At 39.1% G+C, this 22234-nt stretch overlaps 2 protein-coding genes across 6 annotated transcripts in view; both read right to left on the reverse strand.

The window, feature by feature from the left end:
* Positions 1-2046: 2046 nt before the first annotated feature.
* NDUFA12 (NADH:ubiquinone oxidoreductase subunit A12) lies at positions 2047-13402 on the reverse strand. Its single transcript, XM_070407933.1, has 4 exons — positions 13275-13402; positions 12314-12396; positions 9549-9636; positions 2047-2321 (listed from the first exon to the last, which is right to left on the reverse strand). The coding sequence occupies exons 1-4, from the start codon at positions 13358-13360 to the stop codon at positions 2141-2143; spliced, it is 438 nt and encodes a 145-aa protein (XP_070264034.1). The 5' UTR covers positions 13361-13402; the 3' UTR covers positions 2047-2140.
* Positions 13403-18954: 5552 nt separating this feature from the next.
* The window catches only part of NR2C1 (nuclear receptor subfamily 2 group C member 1), a 42671-nt gene continuing 39391 nt past the window's right edge, over positions 18955-22234 (reverse strand). For all 5 annotated transcript variants that reach the window (XM_070410837.1, XM_070410836.1, XM_070410833.1 and 2 more), the window contains one exon: positions 18955-21051. In XM_070410837.1, the coding sequence (XP_070266938.1) occupies positions 20877-21051 (175 nt within the window). In that variant the 3' untranslated portion in view covers positions 18955-20876. The remainder of the gene's footprint in view (positions 21052-22234) is intronic.

A 22234-nucleotide genomic window follows, 5' to 3' on the forward strand; every position in this document is an offset into this window, starting at 1 on the left:
CCCCCAAAGACATACTGCTTTTTTACTTAGTATTTTGGAGGAACATAATGCTCCAATGTCTTGTCTTCCCCTTGGTCCTTCTACCACAGAGCACTTACTCCTTAGGACAGGGAGCCAATGGAGAGATTCTGCAAAGGATGTGTATCCTATCTACACTTAGGAACTGAGGAAATGAATCAGGGTGATGGGGGGGAGGGAGGGAGAGGAGGAGTTCAGTGTCCAATCTTCCTCCCATGACCTCTATTCTGACCAGGAGTCATAGTCTTCTCAATCCACCCCATAACTTAGAACAAGTTATCCACTGATCCCTAAACACTTTGGTTATTTCTCATTTCAGACTGCATATCACCTAAAGAAATAGCTAGGTGAAAGCTTCATAAACACACATCTCTACTGTTATAGCAAAGGCCCTTAAATCAAGGGTTCTGGTCCTGAGAATTAACTCAGTTCTAGGAATTGAGAAGCTGTGATCCTCTGGCTTGATTCAAGTGTCTGTTACATAGACCTATCAAGTTGGCTTTTAAAAAAAAATCAGGTTAAAACCTCTGTTGCTTTCATGCCTGACTCTAAGATTACCTAACCACTTTAAGAGATTGTGCAAATCCAACATTTCCTAATTACTACCTTTCCATCTTCTCCCTCCCCATGAAGGACGAACCCATTTTTCTTCTAGCAGGCGACCCTCCAACATGCTTGACCAGAAAGAACAGCAAGTGAGGACAGAACTTCCAGTTGCTCACAGGTTTCCGTTTTAGGCCCTGGCAGAAAAATTACTGAAGAGGCAGGTGACCGAGCATGTGAAATCTCAATCTAGCACTGGCCAGCTTTTAGTGTTTGGTCCTGCTCTACATTGGTCCACCAGCAAATTGTAGACAGCTGCCCAAAACAGCACACGGAATATAGTATCTCCTGAGGGTACCAAATTCAACCTGATCCAGCTAAGTAAGGGATACTCAGCAGTGAGGCTGTGAGAAAACTGGTTTCCTATAATTGAGAAAGACTTTCAGGAGAACCAGTTTGGTGTTTTCTTTAGCTCAGTAGTTCACAACCTCAGCTGCAATGGAACCATCGGTTGGAGCCCTCAGAGAGGCTGGTTTAATAGCTTGGGTCTCTAGAGCTAAAAAATTGCCCCAGGTGATGTTAAAGTGCACTCGGGGACTTCCTAGCTCCTGACAGATGTCCCTATACCAACAACCAGGACCCCACTCTATCCCATAATTTTCATATAAGCAACTTGAGGTTAGCTAAGTCATTTTATTGTCCAGCGTTTCACTCAATGCCTTGAGTTGAGGTTTGGGAATCAAGGTTCATTCTCTCCCTTAAGTTACCCAGTGCCCTTGAAAGCAACTATCTGACTCCATAATCCTTGCATTCTTTTTCCATCACCAGTATATTGTTCTACCGTGGCTGCTAAGCAGTATCCAAGGACCTTATCCTCAAGGAGCTCATGGATCCTGGTAACTAAAACCAATGGTCTGACAAGCTACTGAATTACTGAAGCTGCAAGCTTTCGATCCAGAATACAGAGGGCAGTGGCACTGCCCTTCGTCCTACCCAGAAACAACCAATGCCAAAGACCCCTCATTTCCAGGAAGGTCTGCCTACAACCCATTTTTTGGAATCAATATAGACATTAAAGTTCTTTTATTTGCAAACAACAAAAAAAATCAGTGACCCTAGTTAGCTTAAAGAAATAATATAGTGGATGGATTCTAGAATGGTTCACACATCCAAATAAACTGGAAAGAACCAAAGCCCAGGAAACATGAATCTCTGAAAACCTCCGTAGAGCTACCATAAAAGCCATCCATCCAGTTCTGTTCACTCAACCTCTCTGTCTCTCGAGAAGATCTGTTGGGCTCAGCTCAGCTTTAGGTCTTCCCCTATCAATCAGCTGTGGTAGGGAGGCAGTCGCAAAGCACAGACACGGCCCTGGGTAAGGAGAACTGTAAACCAGCACCCACCCCAACAGAAGTCTATTTCAATTACCCACATCTGTAAGCCTCTATTTTGCAACTGATAAATAATAACAAGGGCAAAAAGACATTGTTTAATCAAATAATTTTAATTAACAGTAAGCAGCAAAAGTGCAATTACATGAAAAGCCTCATATTTTACATGTTTAAATTGTTCATTGTCTTTACTTGTAAGGTGTTGAAGGTGGGACCCACTCCTGAATCTTCTTTCTAGTGGTGGAATAAGGTACATATTGCTCTGAAGTGCCACTCAGGTTGAATTTATGGTTTGTCCAAATGAATTTACGAGCAGTAGGTGGTTTTGTTGTTGGAGGATCATCAGTCATACAGTGAAGCCAACGGTGCCTTAAAGAGAAAGAAGACAGTTAGGAAGAGGCCGTGCAGTGTCGGGGAGGAAGGTTAAGAGGGCAGCTCTGGGGCTATTTTGTTGCTTGAGCTCAAATTTTAGCTCCATCACTAACTAACTGAACTTTTCTATGACTTAGTTTTCTCATCTGAACATCTTATTTCCTAAAGAGGGATAAGGATTAAATGAGATGATACACATAAAGCACCTAGAAAAATTCCTGTGCATAGTAGGAATTCAACAAATGCTAGCTATTACTATTATCCTTACTGTATTTCATCAAATCTAGGACACCATCAATTTTAAGATACACCATTATTTTATGTATCTCTAAAAACTAAAAAATGCTGCCAATTAACTTATGAGACTATTGATAGAATATGTACCTAATTTTAGATGTAAAAATATGTTAGAAAATTGATGAACTACAGTATCACTATGAGATGCTAGAGGCTGACTCTGGAGTTCCTGTGTGCTGAGTTGCTCTGCCTCATGAAGCTGTAGTTGGAAACCCAATGCTGAGGAAAAGGAAGAGGTAGAGGGTCTCTACATGCACCTTAAATTCAAGCTTAAGTCTGAACACTGGAGAACATAACATTTGTTACCTTAAAATTATTAGATCACAGTTCACAAGTATTTCAGCTTTAAGCGTTTAACCATTTAATTTCAAAGGATACTTGCTGGGAGGGGCCAGAAATCTGGCCTGAAGGAAGCTAGGAGCTTTCCTTGGAGTCTACAGGGGGGTGTCTCTCTAATGACAGAGAAAGGAAGAATCAATGTCCAAGGGACAAAGAGTAGAACTGAGCAGGAAGCCAAGCTGAATTTATATGGGAAAGGAAGGAGCGAGAACTCATCCCACATCCCCCAAGGCTCAGCGCTCATAATACAGATATGACCCTATAAAAACAGGGAACGAGGAGACAGGCATAGAACGCAGCTCCAAGAAAAAAAGGTTAACCAGCTACAGAGAAAAGGGTAAGGGGAGGAGGTTTCACTAAAATAATTAAGACTAAACCTAATAAGAAAAATTTATGATGCTATGTATGTTCAAGAGTGTTTATTAGCAATAATTGATAATACATAAAATCTGAAAACGTTTACCCAGTAAGGCTACTGGCAAGAGTCAGGGAATGAGTAAACAATTTATTCTCATAAGAAACAGGCTAGCATAACCCTTCTGTTACAATTAGTATTGAATAAAGGCTAAAGAAATAATATGATTTCCACACCAAAGAGTTTTTGCAAAACAGGTTTTCATTTTTATTCCAATCAATTAAAGACACCATTGGACTAACAGCACTGTCTAGAAAACTATGTTGCAGCTGGCATTAGAGCTTCAATTTTATGTCACTTATTTTCTTAAAGGACAAAATACAAAATTACTTAAACTTGATGATAAAGGCAGTGACACTACAAATGAGGACACTGAGAGAAAGGCAAAAAGTTATAAATACCAAAGAGATAAATACTTATAATGAAAATATAATACATTTTGGGAAAAACTCAGTACTCAAATATTAGTTGTGTCAAAATAACTGGAAACAAAGATATTAAATGACAATTATATACTAAGCTGCTGTAAGAAAGAAAGAACTCTTACCATTTGCAACAGCATGGATGGACCTGGAGACCATTATGCTAAGCGAAATAAGCCAGTCAGAGAAAGATAAATATCACATGATCTCACTCATTTGTGGAATATAATGAACAACATAAACTGATGAATAAAAATAGATACAGAGATACAGGTAGCCTTCCCAGGCTGCTGAAATGCTAATCTCTCTTTCCTCTTACCTTGCTAGCTACTACTCATTCTTCGGTGCTGGCTTGACCTCTGTGCTAAGCTCCAGATTCAGTTACTCCGCTGTTTTTGTGGCATATCTATTCACTTGGATTTCTGACAGGTATCTCAAACTGATATCTCCAAAAAAGAGGCTTCTGATTCCAACCCTCCACACACCCCAACCTCCCTTCTCCCAGTATTCCCATCTGAGTGAATGATATCACCACCTATGAATCACCTGATTCCTCTCTATCACCTCCCAGTAATCCCCCCTACCTGCCATCCTCTTCTCTACACAAGCTTCTAGAACATTTTATGCCAACCAAAAAAAACCTGATCAGTGTATACTGTATACATTTCGCCTCCTCCACATCTGTACATTCCCAACCAAAGACTGAAAACAGTATAGGCATTTACAATCTGCATTTAAGTGGATCCATGCAGTTCAAACCCGTGTTGTTCATGGGTCAACTGTATAAACTCCAAGAGAGCAAGGATGCAACAAGAAGAACCTGACATTGCTTCTGTGACATTCTTGCCAGAGCATAGTCTGAATCTAGTCATAAGGAAACACTGTACAAACCCAGCCTGGGGGACATTCTACCCTATAACATATCTGACCTGTAATTTTCAAAAGTGCCAAGGTCATAAAAGATAAGGAAAAGCTGAGCAACCAATCCAAGGTGAAAGAGCCTAGAGAGAATTAAGATGCACATGAAATGTCTGATTAGATCATCTTGCAATAAAGGACATTGTTGGAACCACTTGATGAAACTTGAATGAGGTCTGAAGATTACACAGTAGTGGTGTATCATTGGTAATTTCCTGACTTTGATGGTTATATTGTGGTTATGCAGCAGGAATCACACATTAAAATATTCAGGAGTGATGGGGCATCATTTTGGCAACTTAATATGAAATGATTCAAATACTTGTGACTTTTCAAAAATTTGATATTCCCAATTTTTAAAAAATTGTGAAACAGATCACATCCTATCCTACCCTCCAATGAGAAAAAGTCAAAGTGTTCACCATGACTTACAAGATCTACATGATCTAGGCCCTATTTCTCCTACTTCATTTCCTAATATCTTCCCCTCTCATTCCATTCCAGTCAAATTGGCCATATTGCTGTTCTTTGAATACAAGAAATACATCTCAAACACACAGGGCTTTTGCACTTGGTTACTGCTGCCTGGAGCTCTTCACCACCACCCCACCCCCTTTCTCCTTGCTCTCTTCATTTCCTTGAAGAAGTCTTTACTAACCCCAGGATAAAGCAGCCACCTAACCCTCCATGCTCTTTATCCCTTTATGAATGACAGCTTCATATTATCTTCTTTGTGTTTATTGTTGCCTAAAACATATAACGTATTTATTTTTCTCTTTGAGAGCAAGAACTTTGTTTTATTCACTGTTGTATCCCTGGTGTCTGCAATAGGTCTTTGCACCTGATAGGTATACAATAAATAAAGTTATTTGAATGCATAAAGATGACACACTGTATGTGTTATTCATTACTCTATGTGTAAGATAATACCTGGCTCTAATAAATCAACCCTACTTCAAACTTATTCAGGAATCAAATCACAGGCAAGAATCCACAGATTTAGAATTCCACAGTACATGACACTCAGCAAAAGGGAGTCTGAGAAACAAACAGCTGCGCTTGTCTCACATCACTTCTTCCCACAAAGACTAATCACAGGCCTTTAAACTTCCCTTACAAACAAGGGTCACTGAAGGTACTCAGCCTTTAGAGGAGGCTCCACTCCACAGAGAAATTCAGCTCTAATCCTCAATTGCCCTCAGGCACCTGCTGGAGTGCTGTCTTCTACCACTGTCAGCTTTTCTCCATGTGATGCCAGATTATATAAAAGGGCTTGCTTGGCTGAACAGCACTTTTATCTCTTCATATCTTTTACTATTTTGTAATTTTAAATTTGTTTCATCTCACATAATTTAAATCAGTTCCCTCCCCCATGCCCTACTCTCCCAAAATATAGACCCTGAGACCAATGTTAGATGAGTACTCTGAAGGAGATAGATCTCAATGTGAACAACACACCTACCTGCCTTCTACATCTTTACAGGACCAATCCCACCCAAAAAAAACAACCAAACAAACAAATAAAAACCGGGACATTTTTTAATTTCTAAAACCAATAATTCACTTTGAGACCTTGGTCTTGAATAGTGCCCCTGACATTCAGAACGCCCCTTCTGAGAAGGTAGACAGCTCTAAACCTAAAATCACAGCTCCGCAGACCTTAACAGAACCATACATTACTTCCCATTTAAAAGAGGAAATCCAGCCTCAAACGTGGCATCAGTGCTGCTATTAAGAGCCAATGAGTTTTAGTATAGACATAATCCAATACTGTGGTTTTCAAACCACATCAATGTCATGGTTCAATGCTCCTAACTGGTCCACGTGGTAGACCAGAGGTTGAAAACTGGTTGTAGGTGAAGTCTTATAAACATGTTTGCTTAGCTCACACAATATAAAACAAAAACAAACAAATAAACAAAAACAAACCTATTCTGAACAATCAAATAGCCCATTTAGTTTAAATAAAATTAAAAATTCACTTTCTTAGTCACATTTCAAAGGGACACATGTGGCTAGTGGCTACCCTACTGAACAGAACAGATACAGAACATCCTAGCATGTATTAGATAGTGATGTATTTAAGTTGACAAATATTTTAAATTAACATAAAAAAAACCAAGAAATCTCACCATAAAATACAGATTTCTACTTTCCCTTGAAAAATCATCTATCTGGAAACCCTTGGTCAAATTCTCACCTGATGGAACTGAGGAAGAATGAATAGTGCTGCTGCCCTCTTTGATGTAGTATGTGCTTTTCAGTTCATTATAGTCTTCACTATTCCTTATTGTCTCACATCTCACTCACTTTGGTTAAATGCGTGGATTTCTGATTGAGCTTTTACAATGGAAGTGAATACTCTGAGATTATCCCACTTGCCCAAAACTATTTCTGATGATTAAGCTCAACTAAAATAAAATGTCAGTTAACTTGATAAACTTACTTTTAGTTTTTTGGTGAAATTTTCTAAACTAGAAAGGATCTCCCCAGATTATTGTATATCAAACAAATGGTATTATTTCAGCAATCTATGGAATAGAGATCGGTACTTTGTCTTTTTTTTAAAGTAAATCTTTATTGTTCAGATTATTAGTTGTTCATCCCCCCCCCCCCCCCCCCCATAGCTCCCCTCCATCCGGTTCCCCCCCGCCTCTGCCCTTACCCGCCCCCACCACTGTTCTCATCCATAGGTGTACAATTTTTGTCCAGTCTCTTCCCACCCCACCCCCGTCCCCCACCCCCGAGAATAGTCAGTCCACTCCCTTTCTATGCCTTTGATTCTATTATATTCACCGGTTTATTCTGTTCATCAGATTATTTATTCACTTGATTTTTAGATTCACTTGTTGATAGATGTGTATTTGTTGTTCATAATTTGTATCTTTACCTTTTTCTTCTTCTTCCTCTTCTTAAAGGATACCTTTCAGCATTTCATATAATACTGGTTTGGTGGTGATGAACTCCTTTAGCTTTTCCTTATCTGTGAAGCTCTTTATCTGACCTTCAATTCTGAATGATAGCTTTGCTGGATAAAGTAATCTTGGTTGTAGGTTCCTGGTATTCATCACTTTGAATATTTCTTGCCATTCCCTTCTGGCCTGCATAGTTTCTATTGAGAAATCAGCTGACAATCGTATGGGTGCTCTGTTGTAGGTAATTGACTGTTTTTCTCTTGCTGCTTTTAAGATTGTCTCTTTGTCTTTTGCTCTTGGCATTTTAATTATGATGTGTCTTGGCGTGGTCCTCTTTAGATTCCTTTTGTTTGGGGTTCTCTGCGCTTCCTGGACTTGTAAGTTTATTTCTTTCACCAGGTAGGGGAAGTTTTCTGTCATTATTTCTTCAAATAGATTTTCAATATCTTGCTCTCTCTCTTCTTCTGGCACCCCCATAATTCGGATGTTGGTATGCTTGAAGTTGTCCCAGAGGCTCCTTACACTATCTTCATATTTTTGGATTCTTTTTTCTTTTTGTTTTTCCGGTTGGGTGATTTTTGCTTCTTCGTATTTCAAATCTTTGACTTAATTCTTGTGATCCTCTAGTCTGCTGTTGGAACTCTGCATAATATCCTTTATTTCAGATAGTGCATGCTTAATTTCTAATTGGTCCTTTTTCATAACCTCAAGGGTCTCACTGGATTTCTTGAGGGTCTCACTAAATTTATCGGCAGTCTCACTGGATTTCTTGAGGGTGGTTTCTAGAAAATTCTTGAAAAACCTTAAAAGTGTGGTTTTGAACTCTATATCTAGCTAGTAGTTAGCTTTCCCCCATTTCTGTCATTTGTGACCTGTTTCTTTGTCTCCGCATTTTTTATGCTTCCCTGTGTTGATAGAGTGGCTTTCTGTGTTAGGTGTCCTATAAGGCCCAGTGGATCAGCCTTCCCAATTACCTGAGGTGGACACTCTTGGTGCACCCCTTTGTGGGCTTTGTGCACAGTCTGGTTGTAGTTAAGCTTTGATTGTTGTAGGTATCACTGGGAGGAATTGACCTCCGAAATCAGTACTTTGTTTTGAAATATTTAATATTTGGCAATTCAAGTAAAAGCATTAGAATTTCATTTCAAAATGGTTATATATAGTTATAAAAATCAGTTTTTAGAGATCTAAGGAACTTGGGGTTCTCATTTTACAGGTGAGAAAACTAAGTCCCAGAGAGATTAAGAAACTTGCTTAAGGTAGAGCTGCAAAAGATTAGCGCCAGAGTTCTTTTTGCTTTTCCCTTCACCCACAGCCAGGTGTTACTGTGGAATATTGTTTTTTCCCATAAAACAGCTACACCACTATATATCCCCACAAATAATGTGTTGTCACACCTCCATCAAGAAATAGGGTCTATGTTCTTTCCCATTAAACTTGGGCAGAATTATCTAATTGCTTCAACCAATGAAATGAGAAACTGATACTGAGCGATCTCTAAGACTAAGTGTGGACAAGGCCTCTCTCTCTCTCTCCCTCTCTCTCTCTCCCCTCTCTCTCTCTCTCTCTCTCAGCACTTGCCTGAGGAAGCCCCAGCTATGCCCCCAACTGACAGTCAACATCAACTTCCAGACACTGAATGAAGTCTTCAGATGGCTGTGGTATCCAGCTTTTGAACCTTGCACCTAAGGCCCGAAATCCTGGAGCAGAGATAAGCCATCCACAGGTTGCAACTATCTAAATTCCTGACCTACAAAAACTATGAAATATATAACTGAGACAGATGCTTTCAGAATACCATTAACTGCCTTATAAATAAATAAGCTATTTAATAAATATTTGTATAATAAAACAAACATTGCCAAACCCCCTTATCTCCCCCCCCCCCTAAAAAAAATAGAATGTTGACTTAGCTTACCATTCAGGGGGCACCATGCTTCCATCCACATCCCAGAATGTATTTTTGCCATTCATTTCAGTAGTATATATAACCCACCGGTGACGGCCTGAGTGAAAAGAGCAACATTTAGAAAAATGTGAAAAAGTAAAGATAACTTTAAAAGAAAACACAAGCCAAATCCGGTTTGGCTCAGTGGATAGAGCGTCGGCCTGAGGACTGAAAGGTCCCAGGTTCAATTCCGGTCAATGGCATGTACCTGGGTTGCGGGCACATCCCCAGTGGGAGATGTGCAGGAGGCAGCTGATCGATGTTTCTCTCTCATCGATGTTTCTAACTCTCTATCTCTCTCCCTTCCTCTCTGTAAAAAATCAATAAAATATATTTAAAAAATAAAAATAAAAAAAATAAAAGAAAACACAAAAAACCATAATTGCAAAATATCAAAGAAGACAATCTTTTAGTTAAGACTTTTATGTGCTCTTACATAAGAGAAATAGCACCCAAGGTGTAATGGTGAAGGCAAGCTCCAGGAAGTGTATGGCAACCTTCTATCAACAGCCTGGCAGCTGCCAAAGCAAATCCCTGAACAGGGACTAAGACCTCCTCTGTGGGCGGGGCTCAGGCCTTTCCCACAGGGGAGAACCCTTGCTTCTACCCATGCCAAGAAAGCAATGGAGAGGGTAGGGGAATGTGTTCCCAGCCAAACAGGGTATTCAGGAGAGAAAGTGCTCCTCCTGCAAATGGGGCAGCAGAAATGTACTCACAGCAATCATACTTGGCTTATATGTTTCCATATAAATATTTTTAAATGACTACCAGAGATCCTTTCAGAAATTGAATACACATAATAAGCAAACTATGTAAATGATGGTTAAATAAGTAGGACAGTTCATGTCATCAAAATAATACGGCTATGGCCTTGTTTAACACATTTCTATGGAGTAGTTGGAGGCCTAGCCACAATTTACAAGACTATTTCTTTATTTTTTATTATTATTATTTTTTTAGAGAGAGTGGAAGGGAGAGACAGAGAAACATCAATGTGAGAGAGGCATGTTGATTGGTTGCCTCCCACACATACCCCGAGGGGGTCTGGGGATCTAGCCTGGAACTGAGATACATGCCCTTGACCGAAATCAAGCCCGGAGCCCTTTAGTCCATGGGCCGATGCTCTATCCACTGAGCCAAACTGGCTAGGGCTACAAGACTATTTATTTTGGGTCCTTAAGATGGGCAAAGACCTGGATTCCAATCAAGATTCCGTCACTTATCTGTGAATATTAGGTACATTTTATGAGACTCAGTCAGTTTCTTTGTCTATAAAAGTAAATGTTTATACCTCATTTGAAGGTTGCTGTGAAAATTAAATATCACACATATACATCTACTTTAACATCAGACATGTAAGTGCAAAATAAGTATCAATTCCTTCTACCCCTTCCTCACTGCCCCAACCCACAGGGAATACTGAATTCAACTCTATAATAGATTTTAAACCAGTAAGCACAAGGTAATCTGCATTTACTTTATAGAGTTTATTTTATAATCAACAAATATAAAGTAATGCAATTTAAACATGACCATATCTATTTAAAGAAATACAGATTTAACCCTAACCAGTTTTGCTCAGTGGATAGAGCGTAGGCCTGTGGATTCAAGGGTCCCAGGTTCGATTCCGGTCAAGGACATGTACGTTGGTTGCAGGCACATACCCAGTAGGGAGTGTGCAGGAGGCAGCTGATTGATGTTTCTCTCTCGTCGATGTTTCTAACTCTCTATTCCTCTCCCTTCCTCTCTGTAAAAAAATCAATAAAATATATTTTTTTAAAAATAATAAAGAAATACAGATTTCAACCAGGATCTGCTTCTTCTATTAGAGAGATCAATCTTGACAATAAATAACTAAAAGTAAGCTGTAATCCAATAAGGCAGGGGAACCTGAAGGCAAATGGAGAAAACCTTGGGTAAGGTTCATACAGTTAGGCCATGATGCTAGAGCTGGGCCTTAACAATCTTGAGATAAATATATTAAAATTTTAAATGTGTATGCTCAGACGCAGCAATTCCATGTACAGAAATTTATTCTTAGAATATTAGAAGTAGGTACAAGCAAGTTCACTGAAACATTGTTTCTAGCAAAAAAAAAAAAAAAAAAAAGTTGAAGGCAACCTAAATGGCTATTGATAGTAAAGTGTGTTTGGCTTCAGTGTATAGAGCGTCGGCCTGTGGACTCAAGGGTCCCGGGTTCAATTCCGGTCAGGGGCACATGCCTGGTTTGCGAGCTCGGTCCCCAATGGGGGGGCGTGCGGGAGGCAGCTGATTGGTGATTCTCTCTCATCATTGATGTTTCTATCTCTCTTTCCCTCTCCCTTCCTCTCTGAAATCAGTAATATATATATATATATATGTATATATATATATATATATATAAATTTTTAAAAAATAGTAGTGTTTGAAAAAATAATGGTTCTTCTATACAATGGAATATTGTGTTGCTATTAAAAAGAATGCTGTGAAAATTTTTTTAAATAAAAATACACAAATATCCAAACAAAAAAGAATGCTGTAGATACATCCAACTAACTAATATGGGAAAATTGCCCAAGGTTTTTATGAAAAAAAAAAAAAAAAAATTCCGTTTATCAACAACATGAATAACACGGAATAAAAAGAGTGTATGTCGGTTTATACATTCATTAAAGAAGCTACTTGTACATTATGGGAAACAGAGTCAAATCAAAATTTAAGCTCACTCCCTTTACTCATACCCATACTGCACTCACCAAAAAACTGCTTGTTGTCTTCATAGTACTTGTTTCCATATTTGTCTTCACCCACTAATGTACCAACCCTCACATCATTTGCCCTGTGAATACCCAAAAGAAAAGAGATAGTTTAGAAAGATTCTTTGTTCAAAACACAAACATAAGTAGAGAATACCGACTTTAAGAAACAAAGGCTGCTGCATCAAAAAGAAAAAAGAGGAGATGCTTGGGGAGGGACACTAGTGTAAACTTCCAGCCTTCATCTCGAGGCTCACCCCGCCCACTGCTGCACACTCGCCTCCAGGTGCAGCTCTAGAACACACGCTCCTGTTGCCCCCAGTGCCACCTGAAGAGCAAAAGGCGGGATAAACTGGCCCAGACGATATACTTAAACTGCACTAAATATAAAGATGCAAATTACAAAACTCCTTTTATCTCCTATCAGAGGCACTGGAGTTAGTAAAAACCTTCAGGAAATCAGGAAGCCAAAGTCTATCATCTTAAAATGATATGAATGTCCGAGCTGTCATTCGACTCGGGGTCTCCAACCGGCTTCCACGGACGTTGCTGCTAGTTGGATTCAGCGAATGTCAGGACTAGCAGAGACCTTTACGATCACCTTGTGCAACGCCTTACCGCACACAGTAGGAAACTGAAGGCCAATAAAGGGTTAAAAAGACCGTTCCCAAGGTCACACCGTGCGTGGTTAGCAACGCTCATTACGCTCCAGGAAGCAGGGCAGGGGGCAGCCGAGATGCCCTCGCCTCCACGTCCCAGCCGCGTCTGGAGCTGGCTGTGGTCCTGTCTCTGGGAGACCCCGGGAAGAGACTAAGGCCCGGGGGTGAAAGGCAGAGATTGGGCCGGCTGTCCTTGACCAGAGCTGCGGTTTCTCCAAGGTGACCCAAGCCCGCGCCCCTTTCCAAAAGCCCAGCCAGCTCAAGTCCAGCCCAGAGGCCGGGCGCATGGCTCCGCCGCCTACCTGAAGAGCATTCGCAGCCAGCCTCGGAGGCCGTTGTGGCCGCTGACCTGCTGCAGTCCTCGCCTCAGGACCTGCAGGAACTCCATCTTGCCCCGCAGGCCTGGCCTTCCGGGTGCGCTGCTCAAAATGCGGCCGGGGGAAGCGAACGCTCACTTGCAGGGAGCCTACCACACAAGGTTCCCACAGTCTGCGCATGCGCGCAGAGCTGGCGCTTGCTCGCGCGACTGCTTTCCCATTTCCGAAGAAAGTGCGGTTAGGTTTCCTTGGGAAGCAAAGGCACAATAAACTTTCACCAATGCATATAAGTTGCATTTAGAAGGCGGGATATGTGGTGGAAAACACCTAGACTAGGCTTCCCCAGGTGGAAGTTCCTCTTTTGGAGACCCCAGGTTCCCCATCTCAAATGATTGATTCAGACTTCAAAATCCTTCCTAGGGCCAAGATTCTTTAGAAACAAGATGCCATTAAGGAATTCAATATCGAGCTCATAATGATATTGAGTACACATACTAGCGTTGTGTAGGAATAGCGAGGAGGAATCGAAACGTATATGATTAAGTATCTGCTCTCAAGGATTTGGTGATTTAGTTTCAAGGTTAAAATTCAAGTATTTAAATTTATTACAAAAGTAATTTGTGCATTATATATAGTTTACTTTAAAATAAACAAATATAAACTAATGCAATTTAAACATGACCATATCTATTTAAAGAAATACAGATTTCAATCAGGATTGCTGCTTCTATTAGAGAGATCAATCTTGAGAATAAGTAACAAAAAGTAAGCTATAATCCAATGAGGCAGGGGAATGCAAAGGCAGATGGAGGAAACCTTGGGTAGGTTTTCATAGAATTAGGTATGGCCCTAGAGCTGGGCCTTAACAATCTCACAATGAACACATTAAAAATGTAAATGTGTGTACAATACGTATGTACAATTTATATTTTTTATATATGTACATAATTTTTGATAGTTCAATTGGTTTCTTTCATTTCAGATTTACCCCATTGGAATTAATATTCAAAGTGTGCATACATTTTTTTTTAGATACCCTATGTATATACTGTCATACAGGAACAGAGCAACACAGTCGCAAATGAAGCCCCTAAACTCGTTCCCCCTCACCCAGAACTGCCTGGAGTGAGGCGGGGCTCAGAGTCTGATCAGGAGGCCTCCTGGATCTTCAGAGGCAGTGCCCTTAGCTTCCTTGCTTGAGGATGTGTAAACCTGCTCCAGCAGTGGCACAAGCCCTAGTCCCTGGGTGTCCTGCTGTCCATAGAAATCTTCAGCTTGTCCAGGTAGGAGTCCTGGGACCTCACCAGGTCAGGGGCACTCTGGTAGAACTCCACTACCAGCAGCATCTCATGAAGGATGTCATTAGTCAGGAAGCTGTCCTGGACATAGGCTATCTCCACCTCTGTGGGGATGCTTAAGTCACTGGACCTTTGCCAGCAGGGACACCAGCCGGTTACTACCAGCCACTCCAAGCCTCCCAACCCATAATGCTCCATCCCACACATCAGGCCCTGCTGTGCATATTTAAAATTTTAAATAGTGCAGGCTATTAAATAAACACTATTCCTAATTTTCCAGTGGCTATTTCATTTTAAACAATATGCTTTAAAAAAAATCTATATATTCCTTGACCCATCAATTTGGAACACTTTCTCTTGATTCTCAGCTATTTGAGATGAGAAATTTAGCACCTCACTTTCTTCACCTATTTTCATCCTTTGCTCTTCAGACTCTAGGTCAACATTATCATTACTTTCAAAAGATTAAGGTTTATAAGATTTACACTTGAATCGTAACTGCAAGTTTCCATTGCTGTGAGTTTAAAAACTGAAGCACAGTATTTCATGAAAGGATCAAGTAATATAACTAGATCCAGGAAAAGTATTTAATTTTATACTATTAAATCTTCAACCCCAAAGGAAAAACTTGCAAATATCAGGGTTCAAATTTTCTTAGACTCTATTAATTAGTCAAAATTCAAAATCACATTTGAATTTGTTTTTTTTTAAATATATTTGATTTTTTACAGAAAGGAAGGGAGAGGGATAGAGAGTCAGAAACATCGATGAGAAACATTGATCAGCTGCCTCCTGCACCCCCCCCACTGGGGATGTGCCCGCAATCAAGGTACATGCCCTCCACTGGAATCGAACCTGGGACCCTTCAGTCCCCAGGCCGATGCTCTATCCACTGAGCCAAACCAGCCAGGGCGAATTTGTTTTATGTTGAACTGTGATTTTCATGCACTTTTTGTTTTCCTATTTTTTAAAAGTATCCATTTGAAATATTTTTATATAAGAACTCTTAAAAACAGAATCATATTGTCATTATCTCACATTAAAAAGTTAGTAATTCCTTAATATTAAATACTCAGAGGGTTCAAATTTCCCCAACGGTCTCAATACCTTTAGTTTTTCCAACCATATGTTGTAACTGGTTGATCTTTATTTCTTTTAGTCTATAGGTTTCTCCCATTTTCCACCCCCTGCTTCTTTTTTTGTCCTTCCAATATATTTGATGAAGACACTGGCAGTTTCTCCCGTAGAATTTCCCTTAGTCTGGATTTTGTTGATTGTGCCTCTCATTAGTATTCTTCTATCCCCTGTATTTCCTGTATATTAGTAATTAATCTAGGTGCTTGACCAGATTGGTGGGGTGTTAAGTATATTTTATGTGATGATATCCTTCCATCAGGACACACACATGGTGTCCGCTTGCTTCACTTTTCATTTTAGCAGCCACTGATGAGCACTGCCTAGGCCATAATTTCCTAATATCCCTAAAGTTCTTTTTCCTTTTCTTTACTTGAAATTTTAAATTGAGATAGTTATAGAGTCACATGCAGTGTAGGGTAATACAGAGATCCTATCCTGTTTATACTTCTGTTTCTCTTAATGGTATAACATTTTGCAAACTATACCATCACAACCAGGATACTGACATTAATGCAATCCACTGAGCTTTACCTCTACTCATTTGTGTGTGTGTGTGCGTATTTAGTTCTACAGTTTTATCACCTACAAGTTCTTGTATGGCACCACAGTCAAGATAGTGAACAGTTCTATCACAAGATATCTCTTCTCTCCCCTCTAAAACCCCCTCTTCCTTAAACTCTTACTATTAAAATATAAGACCTCCTGATTTGACTCCCTAATGTTTTCTTATTTTCTATTTCTTTATCTTTTCTTATGCTTTCTGGGCGAGTTCAACTTCATCTTCCAACGAATTGCTTTGGCTATAATTTTTAATTTCCAGGGACTGTTCCTTGCACCAATTTTCCCTTTTTAAAGTATCCTGTTCTCATTTAATGGATATAACATCTAGCTTTTCAAAATATCAATGAGGGTATTTTTCTGATCCCTCCATTATATCCCCCCCCCCCCCCCCCCCCCGCTCTATGTGTGATTCTTAGGTATTACAGATTTTCCTTAAATATCTGGGGATCCGGGCTCCACACTCCTATTTAATAGGCACTAAAGAGTTCAATGAAAACACCATGTATACACACACACGTCTTGAAAGCGGGTTTCATGGAAGTGATAATGTGATAATCAGGCATGTTATCTAGACACAAGCAAAAGTGAGTGTCTGGAGATCATTTCTCTGGAGGTAGTTTTTCTGAAAACAGCATTCTGGAAACACAATTAGAGAGCCCACATTCAGAATGCAGATTTTAACTTAATCCATATTTTCTTGGATGGCATTTTTTTTCCCATTGACTTTTTTAGAGAGTGAAAGGGAGGGGGGACTGAAAAACATGGATTGGTTGCCTCCCACATGTGCTCTGAGAGGGGTGGGGAGACAGGGATTGGAGCCTGCAACTGAGGTACGAGGTACGTGCTCTTATTGGAATCAAACCCATGATCCCTCAGTCTGCTGGCCAATGTTCTAACCACTGAGCAACTGGCTAGGGCTTAATCCATATTTTCAACCCTATATCTAATCCAAGCCTTCTATTATGCCTGGCATCCTGTAAGTCCTATGATCTTCCAGTTAGTTTTTAAATAGCATTAACCTTTGACTTGCTGCTCAAAAAGGGGGGTGGGGGCAGCCCGGCTTGCATGGCTCAGGAGTTGAGCATCAACCTATGAACCAGGAGGTCACGGTTCATTCCCAGTCAGGGCACATGCCCAAGTTACGGGCTCAATCCCGTGTTGGGCATGCAGGAGGCAGCTGATCAATGATTTTCTCTTATCATTTGATGTTTCTCTCTCTCTCTCTCTCTATAAACACACACACACACACACACACACACACACACACAGAGTGGCCAGAAATTATGACCATCCCATCAGTACTTCGTTGGGCCACTTTTGCCTTCAATACTGCGGCGATTCTTCTTGGCATCGATTCCACAAGATGTTGAAAGGTGATGCAAGGAATCTGACACCATGCCTGATGAATAGCACTGTCCAGTTCTGTGAGATTTGATGGTTGTGGAACCAGCTGCTTGATGGCTCTTTTAACTTTGTCCCACAGATGCTCAATTAGATTGAGATCTGGTGATTGTGGGGGCCACCTAAGCAAGGTAAAGTCTCCCTCATGTTCTTGAAAGCACTCCTGCACAATACAAGCACCGTGGCATGGCGCATTGTCTTGTTGGAAGAAGCCATCTCCATTGGGATATGCCATCAACATGACAGGATGAACTTGATTAGCAACGATACTTAGGTATGTTGTGCTATTCAGACATTGCTTCACATGAATTAAAGGGCCCAAATCATGCCAGGAAAACATGCCCCAAACCATAACACTGCCACCAGCTTGAAGGGTTGTACTCATGCATGTGGGGTGCATGCTTTCATGCTGTTTCTGCCAAATTCTCACTCTGCCATCTGCATGATGCAACTGGAAATGTGATTCATCGGACCACATGACTTTTTTCCAATGCTCGACTGTCCAATCCTTGTGTTCCTGTGCAAATTGGAGATGATGATTTATCTTGGTAACTGCAGACAGCAAAGGTGTTTGAACAGGCCTTCGGCTTCCATATCCCATACGATGCAGTGTACGGCTAATATGCCTACAAACGTCAGGTGGTCATAATAATCTGGCCACTGAGTGTATATGTATTTATTATTTTAAATAAATATATTAAAAAAGGGGGGGGGGACGAAAGTGATCGCCTGGCTTAAGTATAAACAAAGACAGTTCAATGATTCTGTACACAGACTTGCAATCAATTCTTTCTTATTTATGTCCCAAGCACCATCTCTGAATATGAGCACCTGGGTCCTCCAGATAATGAGCATCTTTTCTGGATACTGCAAGGTGTACAGGCGTCTTTCTCACTGTATTGCCTTTTGCAGGCACTCATATTAGAGTGTCCTTGATTCTGGCTTTCTCTACCTGGATTTTGTTTTCTAAAAACTTATTGAACTCTCTTATCCTTTGATTTCTTCTCTTTTGTTTTGTCATTATGTAGTTATACTTTACTGCTTTACTGTCATTTTACTGAGATTTCAGGAGAGCAAGAAAATAAATTAATAGTCAATCTAATATTTAGCTAGAAGTCTTCAAATTGAATTATAATCCTAAAATAATGGATATGGAAATGTTTTCCCTTCCTGGAAGTACTTTAATAAATCTTACTAGAAATTTCTTAATAATGTGGCCAACAAACAAAAGGATAACTACTCAACAAATAGAACTCTGAAATCAAATATACTGTCAGGAAACAAATTTATAATGCAGGTCACATTTTAATAAAGATCTAAAAACACTTCCAAATATAACTACAAATTTAATCATGAAAAACACCTGCAGTAAACATTTGTGTTAATTGACCATTATTACATTATTTCTAAATCCGTGGCTTACTTCTTTGGATTATAAAGGTATAAACCTACTAATTTTCCCATTTGTGTATTTTTATAGTAAATGTAGTTTTCTCCAGCTAATGTTATAAATAAACCTAATGACAAAAAAAAAATCATGTTTTAAGTAGGGAAAAATTTCCCTTAGTAAGTTGGTAAAGACTGTACAGTGATACTTTTAAACTTTTGATTTACTATAAAGTAGTAATTAGTAAAATCCACAGCCTCCCCAAATTCAGCTTCTCTTCTATTACAAAAATCTTTGTAAAAGAAGTATTCTGAGTACAATGAAATCTCCATTTTGTTTTTTATAACAAAGCAACAAATAGACATACTAAAACAATTCATCATGAAATCAGAGCAAATAAATATTTAATAGCATTAGGTTTGCTATGGAAAACATTACTCTGGAAGACATCCAAGGAATTTAAAATGCTTTTGTTGTAGCAATAACAAGGCTTTAGGTTGATGCTCATACTGAAATAGCCCTCCCCTCTTTATAGTGAAAAATCAGTGCATATTCCTTTATCAGCGGTTCTCAACCTGTGGGTCGTGACCCCTTTGGCAGTCGAACAACCCTTTCACAGGGGTCGCCTAAGACCATCCTACATATCAGGTATTTACATTACGATTCATAACAGTAGCAACATTACAGTTATGAAGTAGCAACGAAAACAATTTTATGGTTGGGTCACAACATGAGGAACTGTATTTAAAGGGCCAGAAGGTTGAGAACCACTGCTTTATATACTAAAAAATTTTAATTTTTAAAAACTATTAACTGCCTTAAAATAATTGTTTCACTCACCTTGAAAACACAGATTGGTTATGATAAATCCATTATTTAACAAACTGTATTTCTAATGACCTAAAAGAAATTGGCTAACACCCATGGAAGGGTCAGGAAACTATATAATGCGGATCAGGAAAGAGGGAGAGGACAGATGTTTTCTGTGCAATGGAAGAGCAACACGTGTAAGATCTCTTCTGCAATACTGAAACATTTTGGGCTCAACCAGTTTCTACTACTTTTAAAACACTGCAGTAAACTGAAAATATTAAAACATGAACCTTATCTTATTCTCAAAAAAAATTTTCTGCTGTATACATAAATAAAAAGTGCTTGTAACTAATAATATACACCACTAAAAAAGTCAAGTCTTAAGATCATGAATATCCTGTCTCATTGCCAGCAATGAGTGGTCTATGCTATGGGTGCCACAACATTTACAGAAGACAGAAAAATATATCTTCAATTATGATTTCCTCTGGTTCTAATGTTATCATTACACCATTGACCATAATCTTATGACAAAGTAATTAAAAGATTATAGAAGCGTAAAATACAAGGATATCCTCAGAGATTTCTGACAATTACGTATCTGTACGAGCTCATAATGAAGTTAAACATGAATAGAACACAATTCTGGAAAAAAAAAAAAAACACAAAGAACTAGTTTATTTGTTTCACCAAATAAGATATAAGAGATCTTAGTTTAGATAGTTAAAAGGTGACAGCTTTAGGTATCATCTTAACCAAGAAAAAATTCATAGTATTTCTTATTCACTTAAATAAGACAGGAAAGGGAACTCTAATTCCTGCTACCTGCCCAGTCACTTTGAAAATTCTTCTTAAGAAAGTAAAAATAAAAATATCTTGGTTTTTGGTTATTCTTTAAAGTCAAAATTTCCAGGTGCTCTGGAAAACCATGAGTTCAATTTGGTGTCTTGTGTTCTGAGAAAGAACAATTTTACACTGAGTGCTCAGCTTTCATATGCTGTGACCAATTATTTGTGAGTTATAATCTGCAGGTTCCATTTTTAAAATATGTGGGATAACACTGTCAATTCGTACATTGCCAATGAGACCTTTGAAAAACAATTCTTCAGTGATGGTAGCATTCATCAACCTCAAAGCTGGCAATCTGAGTAGTAGTCTGGACAACCTAAAAACAAAAAAGAAAGGGGAGGGGGACAAGATTATAAATCAAAGAGAGAGTAAGTAGAAAAATATGAGTAATTTCTGCATGTATATTATTTGTGGTCTAATTGAATAAAAGATCTAATTTTCAAAAGTTGAAATAAAAACCTTAGAATTCAAGCTTTAGAGTGTATGACAATCAACTGGATATAAGTGCAGTCTGACAGACTTCATAGTCAAGCCTTGCTCTTAACTGCTATGCCATTAAACCACGGTTCAAGCTATATGTTTAAAAATGGTATAGGAGCTTATTTTAGGTTGTAAGAACAGCAATATTTCGTGTTATCAGGGCATACAGACTCAATTATAATAGTTTTCTTGATTTTGCTTTAAGAAATACTACTGGGAATGGTAAAACAGGCAATGGTTGTTATTACTGGGAAAAGCACAAGACAATGGAATCAAGATCACTGGACTCACATTTTGATTCAGTTGCCCTCCTAGCTGTGTGCTCCCTGCCTCTCTTCAGTTTTTTTTGTGAAAATTAAAATGATATCTGCCAGTTTCTGTATAGTGAGGTTCTTAAATTTTGGCAGGATATCTTGTGTGAAAGAAAGTACATTATACATTGAAAACTGCTATCGAAAGATAATTTGTTATTTTTAAGTAACTAGAAATGTAAGAAATTCAAAAATAATTCCAAAGATCAGTGAAAGCACCTGGAATCTAATGAAACAAAAGTCAGCCAACAACGGTACATCTAAGGAAGAAAAAATGTAAATACTGTATTTACTTTATAATGAGGCATAAAACAACTTTAGAAACATTTTTAAAAATCTGAAAAATAATCATGACAAACCAACAACAAAAGAACCACCTTTCCAAAAAGCTTGTGGTAATGTTTATCCTGCCTCTAGTCCAGCGGTCGGCAAACTCAATAGTCAACAGAGCCAAGTATCAACAGTACAATGATTGAAATTTCTTTTGAGAGCCAAATTTTTTAAACTTAAACTATATAGGTAGGTACATTGTTAGTAACTTAATTAGGGTACTCCTAAGGCTTAGGAAGAGCCACACTCAAGGAGCCAAAGAGTCACATGTGGCTCGTGAGCCGCAGTTTGCTGACCACGACTCTAGTCTAAGGCCTTGCACTCCAATGCTTGCGACCAAATGAAACCAGCAGCCCCAGAATTAAGTGACCTTCATAT

This window comes from Myotis yumanensis, unplaced genomic scaffold (genome assembly GCF_028538775.1).
Source record: "Myotis yumanensis isolate MYYU_CA2020_CCGP unplaced genomic scaffold, mMyoYum1.0.hap1 SCAF_3, whole genome shotgun sequence".
Taxonomy (NCBI): domain Eukaryota; kingdom Metazoa; phylum Chordata; class Mammalia; order Chiroptera; family Vespertilionidae; genus Myotis; species Myotis yumanensis.

What these genes read in the sequence shown, in the direction of transcription:
- NDUFA12 (XM_070407933.1), bottom strand. Translation starts at nt 13,360, where the DNA reads ATGGAGTTCCTGCAGGTCCTGAGGCGAGGACTGCAGCAGGTCAGCGGC. An exon ending in AGACAACAAGCAGTTTTTTG is followed by an intron (nt 9,637 to 12,313) that starts GTGAGTGCAGTA and finishes CTTTTCACTCAG; the next exon opens with GCCGTCACCGGTGGGTTATA. An exon ending in AGCATGGTGCCCCCTGAATG is followed by an intron (nt 2,322 to 9,548) that starts GTAAGCTAAGTC and finishes TTTCTCTTTAAG; the next exon opens with GCACCGTTGGCTTCACTGTA.